This window comes from Lontra canadensis, unplaced genomic scaffold, assembly GCF_010015895.1.
Source record: "Lontra canadensis isolate GAN:19392208 unplaced genomic scaffold, GSC_riverotter_1.0 scaffold111, whole genome shotgun sequence".
Classification (NCBI taxonomy): domain Eukaryota; kingdom Metazoa; phylum Chordata; class Mammalia; order Carnivora; family Mustelidae; genus Lontra; species Lontra canadensis.
In genome coordinates, this window is record NW_022631105.1 from 6311980 (window position 1) to 6320217 (window position 8238).

The 8238-nt window shown below is 58.2% G+C and overlaps 1 protein-coding gene across 4 annotated transcripts in view; it reads left to right on the forward strand.

Annotated features, from left to right (window-relative positions):
• The first annotated feature begins 2373 nt into the window (after window positions 1-2373).
• The window catches only part of ZNF746 (zinc finger protein 746), a 19225-nt gene continuing 13360 nt past the window's right edge, over window positions 2374-8238 (forward strand). For 2 of the 4 annotated variants that reach the window (XM_032840147.1, XM_032840148.1), the window contains exons 1-4: window positions 2374-2504; window positions 5450-5749; window positions 5837-5963; window positions 6964-7077. In XM_032840147.1, the coding sequence (XP_032696038.1) occupies window positions 2481-2504; window positions 5450-5749; window positions 5837-5963; window positions 6964-7077 (565 nt within the window). In that variant the 5' untranslated portion in view covers window positions 2374-2480. The remainder of the gene's footprint in view (window positions 2505-5449; window positions 5750-5836; window positions 5964-6963; window positions 7078-8238) is intronic. The other 2 variants (XM_032840151.1, XM_032840152.1) reach the window with 1 other exon arrangement.

Below are 8238 nucleotides of genomic sequence, written 5' to 3' on the forward strand. Positions count from 1 at the left end.
ACTCCCACTTCCTCCCGCAATAACCCCAGGGCACACGTCCCAACTGAGGCCGGCTTGGGTATGTTCCCATGGCTGTTTATGTTTCGTTTCGTTTTTTAATCAAGGACCTTACCGTGAAGCTAATAAATCTTAAGATTCAGATCACCTGCCTGGCACCAGCTCTGCATCTACTTTTACATGTGCAATTTTGTGAAGTTTTTTTCTTAATAATATTCTCTAAATCATATAAGATATAACCATTTCAAGCCCATAAAACGTGGGTCCACCCTGGCAGAGGAAATGTGTGATTTGGGAGGGGAAAGAATCATGTGGAAACAAAGCTAGAAGAAGAAACACAAATAGGAAAAGGACCATGGGCAGTTCAGGAACACTCTCCCACAGTGAGTGCGTCTACCACAGCCTTTCAGGGACTTATTCCAAAAGGCAAAGGGGTGCCATGAGCTCCAATGTGGCAATCTCCTATCCTTCGCCCACCCCATCCCTACATTTGAGGGGCAACCTTCGAGAGCTGGGGGCATCTGAAAACAGCTGGGCTTAGCATCAGTAAGAAAAAGAAAATCAGGCCGGGGGAGCAGATTCTGGAGTGAATCTCCCCCTACCCCTGGGGAGATTCTACTTTTACACAGAGAGAAGAATGCATCGTGGCTGATCCCCATTGCGTAGCTTCGGGCCAGGCTCATGGAGACAAAGCAAAGAGCATGAGAAGACCCCCGCCTGCTAGACCCCAAAGCTAGACCCCAGTAGAGAGGTCTGGACCACGTGGGGCGCAGGTTGCTTTTTAGGAAAGAGTCCCTCTTAGAGGAAACTCTGCAAGTTTGAAATGCGTCTTTGTGACCACATGGGGGCCCCATTCAAAGGCTCCTTCCATCCCGCTAGCCTGGGTTTGCCTCTTAAGGAGTTTTTCCAATTATTTATTTAATTTTTGCCTCCTTTTTGTTTAAAAGATTCTGTTCTTATTGCTACAAAATAAAAACAGGAATTGAAAAAAAAATGTTAGAAGACGTATAAACAACGGCCCGTGGTCTCACTGTGCAAGAAAAGGGAAGCTAACTTGTGTCGCTCTGTAGGCTTCCCGACTCGCGCTGGTGTTTTTTCTTTTACACAAAACTGAGATCATTCTGGACAGACTTCTCCTCTTAAAATACCACGAACGCCTTCCCACAGCAAGTTCTTCACCAAAACAATTATAAATATGGTATTGTGTTCATTCCACTTAGAAATATTTGTTATAAATAATAAACACATTACGGAAAGTTCGAAGTGGCAGTCCACCGGGATTTACCGAACTACTTTCCTGTCGTTGGAAGAATTTATTCTCTTTCAAACCAAGACAGACGTTGAGTTACAGCTGTCCAAATAAACAAATAAATACATGAAAAGCCCAAATTGCCTGGCAAAGACCTAAAGCCTCGGAGGCGACGTGGCGGATGCCCTGTGGGGGAAGGCACGGGTCTTCTGGGGCTGTCGCCGCGGTCACCCGGCCCGGCCCGGCTGGTCCCCGGAGCCGGGAAATTCCTTTTAGTAAGCGAGTCCCTCGGGATGGAGCGGGAGGCGGGCAGGAGGCAGGTCGACGTGGGATCCAGGCCGTGCATCCGCGCACGCCCGGCGGGAGGCCGGTGGGTCGGGGCGGAGGGGTCGAGGGGTGAGGGGGTCTGTACGCGCGTGGGTCTGGGGGGGAGGGGCAGGGGCCAGTGGGTGGGGCAGCGTTGCGGGGGGCAGTGAGTCCGGGGGTCCAGAAACCTGTGGGCCGAGCAGCATAGGTGGTGGTTCAGGGGGTCGGGAGGGCTGGTGGGCGGCTGGCCTGTGGGTCGGACAGGGCGGGTGGGACCTGTGGATCCAAGTGGGTCGGCGGGTAGGGAGGCCGGTGGACCTGTGGGTCAGTGGGTCAGGGTGTCGGAGGGGTCGGCGGGCTCGTGCACTGGTGGATCGAGAAGTCAGGGAGTCGGGGGCGTGGGGGGTCAGAGGTCGGGAGGTCGGCGGTCGGGGGTCGAGAGGCCGGTGGGTCGGGAGGTCGGGGGGGGTGGTCTGTGGGTCCGGGATCGGGTGGTCGCGGATTCCGGAGGCCGGTGGGTGGCGGGGCCGGGAGATCCAGGGATCCGCGGGCCGGTGGACGGGCGGGTGGGTGGGTCGGCTGGCCGCGGGGCGGGGCGGGGCGGGGCGGACGCCGCGCCTGCCGTTCGCCTCTCCCGGCTGCAGGTGGGGCTGTGCGGCCGCGCTGCCTCCAGGAAGCCTCACGGGCCTGCGCCGGCTCCCAGGATGCAGTGTGGACCGGCCGGGCGCTGACGGCGGCGGCGCGTCTGCGGGCGGAGCGGCGCGGGCCGGCCAGCGAGGAGCGCGACGACGCGGGCGGGGAAGGCAGGGCCGGGCGGGCGCCGCCTGCGGAGAGGCCGGGGGTCGGCCTGCGTGGAGCCGCGCGGCGGCGGCGGCGGCGGCAGCGGCGGCGGCGACTTCCTCCGGGCCGGGCCGGACAGCGCACGGCCATGGCCGAGGCGGCCGCGGCTCCGGTAAGGGTGGCCCGCGCGCACGGACGCGCGGACTCGGGGCCCGGGCCCAGCACTCGGCGCCGCAGGCCCTGGGGAGGGGCTCCGTGGGCCGGGCCGGGCCGCCGGGCCTGGGCTCCGGCGGGCGGAGCGCGGGGTCCGCCGGGGCCTACGGCGCCCGCCGGCCGGGCCCCCCATTCGCTGCCGAACCGGAGCAGGGCGGACCTGGCCGACCCCGCAGCGGAGGCCGCCCCACGCCGAGTTCCTGCAGCCCTCCGCGGCTTCCTGCCCCCGCCCCATCCGCTGGCCCCTTCCTCTCCGCGCCCCCCACCCCGCGTCTCCTTTCTCTGCCCACCGCTCTGCCTCAGCGTTCCCTACCCCCCAGCTCCCCCCAGCGGCCTGGTGGCACCTGGGAGGTGTCCGAAGCGGCTTCGATTCCGCACACGCCGAGTGCCCAGCCCGATGGAGGTCGGGAAGGAAGACAGCTGCTCCTTCTCGTAGAAGCGGGCAGGCACCAGCCCTGTTAGGCATTATTTTGTCCTCACAACAAACCTGGGGGGTAGGTGCTCGTTCCGTCATACAAAGGAAAAACCCGAGGCCTGGAGAAGTTAACTTGCCTAGGATCGCCCAGCTAGAAAGTGTGTGAAAAGACACAGCTGGTCTGTATTCAGGGACACATTGTGTGTTGGGGGAAGCAGACAGGTACACTGGTGAGAATGGTGCAAACAGAGTGAGTGAGTGGTTCTGGCATTGAGGCAGAAAGGTGCTGTGGGAGGGCAGGGGAAGGAGAGGGAGGCGCTGGCACCCCTTCACGGCCTGTGCTGTTGTGATTTGAGCTGGGCTTTTAAGGAAGGCTAGGATTTCATCAGGCCGAGTGGACCGGTGCAGCTTTCCAGGTAGGGAGGACAGCTTGCGCTCCGAGAGAAGGCTGTGCCCAGCGGGTTCAAGGACCAGAATCCAGTCCCTGGTCCATGGAAGATGGTTTTGGTGAGGAGGCAGTGGGAGAGAAGGCTGCAGGGAGAGTTGGAAGGGCTTTTAATGCCTGGACTTCATCCTGTGGGGGCGGGGGGGGGGGGGGGATCCTGGATGGATTTGGAGTTCTACCATGGGCTCCTCGCAAGCATAGGGTTTCTGCTTCCCTGGCAGGAGTCCGAGGGCAGCCCCATATTACCCACCCACCATTTAGTATGGAGCTGGGCCTGCGCAGAAACAGTCACCACCTCCCACTAAATAGTGCAGAGGCCCTAGGGCTCCCTGCGCCCATTGAAATGGTAAGCACACTGTGTGTGCCTGGCGTCTTATAAAAAGGGTTTATGGAGGTGTCCTTTTCCTGCAACGCAAAGGTTGCCGTCCTGTGGCGGTCAAGGGCACTCGGAGGCTGAATAGGATTTCAGTAGCTGGGGAGCTGGGTGACTTCTGGAGCAGGCTCTTGGAGGCGGGAGTCAGGTGGCAGGGACTGATCAGAAAGGACAAGTGGGCAAGGGAAGGGTAACTGCTGCCGTGGAGGGTGGCCCAGGGAGCCAGTCCAGTGCAGTCCCTGCGGCCTAGGGGCAGAAACACCTGCCTCCTGAGAGCAAGAGCCCCACCCACCACAGCCCTCTGCCCACCAGCTCCTCCCCAGCCAAACCCCTTCCTTCCTCAGGTCAGAGGTCACCTCGTGCAGTCTCGTTCCAAACAACCACGGAAGCTCTGATGGGGTTCGACAGTGTTTTTGGCCTCTGCTCACACTCTCCTCTCACTCTTTTCCACCCATGCTGTAGTTCTCCATGCCTTTCTCCAAATGAGCCTACACTGCTCCCTATTAGTCACTTCTTCATTTTACTACTGTTTGGGAATAGTTTCCAGAATGTTCTAAGGAGACATGTGTCCTCAGGCACAGCCAGAAGAAAGTGCAGATATCTGGATCTCCTCTCTGACCCAGAGGGCCCACCTTCACATGAGGGTGGGTCGGCCAGTTTGGCCCCTCCTCAAGGCAAAATGTGCCCTTTCCTCGCGGTCTCCCAACTGCCACCTCTCAGGTCACTCAGGCTACATGTGAAGTTTCCAGCAACAAGGAAGTCGTATGCATTAAAGTCTAACCTTATGGCATATGTTTTACCTTCCTCACCAGTCTGTAAGGTGTGTCCGTGCTCCCCAAGGAGCTACAGATGTCAGACTAGTTTTCCCCTTGGGAGCGGTGAAGACAGCGAGAGAAACAGAGTCTCAGAGGGCCCAGCGGACCCGTGTTGATTTTGTCCCCTTGACTCATGCCTGCCACGTGGGTCAAAAAGTCTAACTCTTGGCTGGTGGAGATTTGCAGTAATGGTGATTGTTAGTTTAAGGAAGAGTAACAGGAGGGGACAAAATCAGATGGCACTGGGGGGAGAAGGATTAGCTGTTTGATTTTTATGTTTATTAAAAAGAGACGAGATGCTTCAAAACAAAACAAAACAAAAACAGTTGAGCAATGCTCATGTTTGTGCCGGTTCAGTGAACCGGCTGTTTTGTTTTGTTTTTTGTTTTTTGCTAGGTCATCGTCCGTACACAGTCCTGCGTGATTATGATGGGAGGTGCTGGCTGGGCGCTGGTGGATCTGCGGTTTACTATTTATCCGCTGAAACACCCCAGCAGTGCAAAGGCGCTGTTTATTTAGCAGAAGTGCACGGAGCACCTTCCACAGGCCATGCACTCTGCTGCAAAAGCTGGGTTCAGGGAGTCAGCTCGGGGAGATGCGGGAGGTCCCCAGTCCGGGCGATCCGAGCCCCCCCGGCAGGAAGGCACCTGCCCAGATGGTGGCCGAGTCTGAGTTACCCCGAGAAGGCCATCCTAGGCTGAGATCGGGCTTGTGGCCCAGGGCATTCCCGCTTTTAATCCGAGCTCTGTGCCCCCCCACCCCCCCACCGCCCAGCTCCCCAGCACCCAGGGGAGAGGGGCTGAAGGAAGGCGGTGGATGGAATGAATGAGGGTACACTTCTCTTTGTTTCTGAAAGATTTCTCCATGGACGATGGCAGCCACAATTCAGGCCATGGAGAGGAAGATCGAATCGCAGGCTGCCCGCTTGCTTTCGCTAGAAGGTCGGACGGGGATGGCCGAGAAGAAGCTGGCGGACTGCGAGAAGACAGCCGTGGAGTTCGGGAACCAGCTGGAGGGCAAGTGGGCCGTGCTGGGGACCCTGCTGCAGGAGTACGGGCTGCTGCAGAGGCGGCTGGAGAACATGGAGAACCTGCTGAGGAACCGAAATTTCTGGATCCTGCGCCTGCCCCCGGGCAGCAAGGGGGAGGCCCCCAAGGTATCCCTCGGGCCCCTGGGGTGGGACAGCCCGAGGGACCGTGCCTGTAAGTGTGTGGGTGAGCATGCGTGACCCCTGTGGTTCCAGGTGCCCGTGACCTTTGATGACGTGGCCGTGTATTTCTCTGAGCAGGAGTGGGGCAAGCTGGACGAGTGGCAGAAGGAGCTCTACAAGCACGTGATGCGGGGCAACTACGAGACGCTGGTGTCCCTGGGTAAGGCATGACACTCATTCTCCTGTTACGTGTGACTTTGGGAGCCCCCAGACCTACCTCTCTGTGCTGGTGGTTTTCGTCACAACAATGTGTAAATCACTAGAAAACTCTGACCATGCAAGGAGTTTTCTTCTCCTCCTACTAAAGACGAGCACCAGGTGACCGAGTCAAAAACTCCCTCTACCTGGTGACATTCGTGGATGGCCACACAGAGAAGGGTGATGGCGTTTCTCTAACCAGGCTTTGAGCATGGACGTCTCCATGCTGCCAAGACAGAGTCTAAAGCCTGGGCTGCTCTCATCATCAGTGGGCCTGCTCTAAAGCCTCAGGCTGCTCTCAGGCCCACATTCCTTTAGCCTTCTGTTACAGGGGTATGTGGCCTTTCTGGTGAGTTAGTGGTTAGTGGAGAATATGGGCAGACCATGCTTCCGTGCCAGCGCTGTCTTCATGCCTCAAGGCTCTGCTCCCTCAGACCCTCGGGGCCGCTGTCACTGTCTGTGTGCAGTGGCCCCAGAAGGCTCTTCCTCCCTGAGCTGCTTTCCTCTTGGGATGATTTCTGTGTGACCCCAGATCTGGAGGCGTAAGGCCTGCTCAGTGATGGTGGGAACGGGCAGGCGTGATGGTAGATTTCAGGTTAAAGAAACACACCACTTCTTAACAGGGAGACCCTACCAGAGTGTCTTCACCTGGGCACGGACTTTGGGGCCAGATGATTGGTTGTCGTGGGGCTATTCTGTGCCGTGTGGGATGTTCCACAACATCCTGGCCTTGACCCACCAATGCCAGGAGCACCTCAACCCCAACCCCCAGTCATGACCATCAAAAATGTCTCCAGACTGTGAGATGTCTCCCAGGAGACAAAATTGCCCATGGTTGAGAATCAGTGCTCTGTACTAATCTAGACGTTTCGATTCTGGGCCACTCGTGGATTCCCAGGCTGCCTGTCACCAGCTCTGAATGGAACCACATGGCGAAAGCTAACCTTCATATCCTTCCTCAGACTACGCCATCTCCAAGCCTGAGGTCCTCTCCCAGACCGAACCGGGGAAGGAGCCGTGCAGCTGGCGTCGCCCTGGCCCCAAGGTTCCAGATGTTCCTGTGGACCCAAGTCCAGGTGAGGGGCTGAGAGAAGGCCAGGGACACCAGGCAGGCCGGTGGAAACAGGAAAGTAGAGGGTCAGGGAGGGCATGACTTTTCCAGGAAGAGCTGAGGAGAAACCTCAGACTTGAAAGTTTTAAATCTAAGGTTTTTAATAGTTGAGTTATGACCTGTACCCTGTGCCCCTAACATTCTAGGAATACTTCCCAGCATGGAATCAGGTGACAAACCTAGTCTTTTAGAAAAGAGAAAGAGCCAGTACACACAGCCAGGGAAGGAGGGGGCAGGACACTCACAGGGAAGGTAGGAGTGGGTGGGAGACAAAATGTAATTCCTCCCAGTTCTATGAAGAGCCAGCCTCGCTCCCGACCAGGAGCCAGTCCCATTGGCTGGCCACACGTTTCAACACGATTAGGGCGACAGACTCATTTAAGGTGAATCTGGATACCTGGTATCACCGCTTCGGATTTTTCTGGAGCCAGCCAGCACCTCTGAAAGCTAAGGGAGGGACAGCGGATGCGTGAGAGAAGCTAGGAGGAGACCCCACCCCACACCTACCCCTGCAGGCCCGAGCCTGCTTTCCGCACAAAACCGCCGTGTCTGTCCCACCTGCCTTAGGTTCCCCTGGCGTCCAAACACCTGTGTTGCTAAAGAGTCTCGCTGTGTTTCATTTGTGATTAATGACACGCGTCTCGCGGGTTCGCAGCTGGGCCGCAAGTCGGGGTCCTGCTGCCGAGCAGCGCATGCGCAGAGCTGGCCACGCGGTCCACGCCCCGGAGCGCGTTTACCAGGGGCGCTCACCTCCGCGGACGTCCTTTGAGACTTTGCTAGGTGCCAGGGACAGCTGGAAGTGGAGGACGGAAGGATGACTCAGCAGAGCGCTGCAGAGTCTGAATGGAGAAGAGGGCGCTGACGCGGAGCCCGTCCTCCGGGCCTGGGAGGGAGGTCCACGGTGGGCTCGGTTCTCTTGACCCACCCCATCTCCGGGGAGGCCTCCCGTTCGCACGCTGTCATCCGAGAGGGTGGAGAGGGGCCCAGAAATACGGTGGCTGTTGGCGAGACCCCCACACACCCTCCCCTCCGACACAGACTCCACTTTCTGCCTCAAGCCCCACAGCAAGAGCCCAGTTACCCCTGCCCTAACCTCTGCGGGAGAAGTCGGACCCCAGCTCACTCC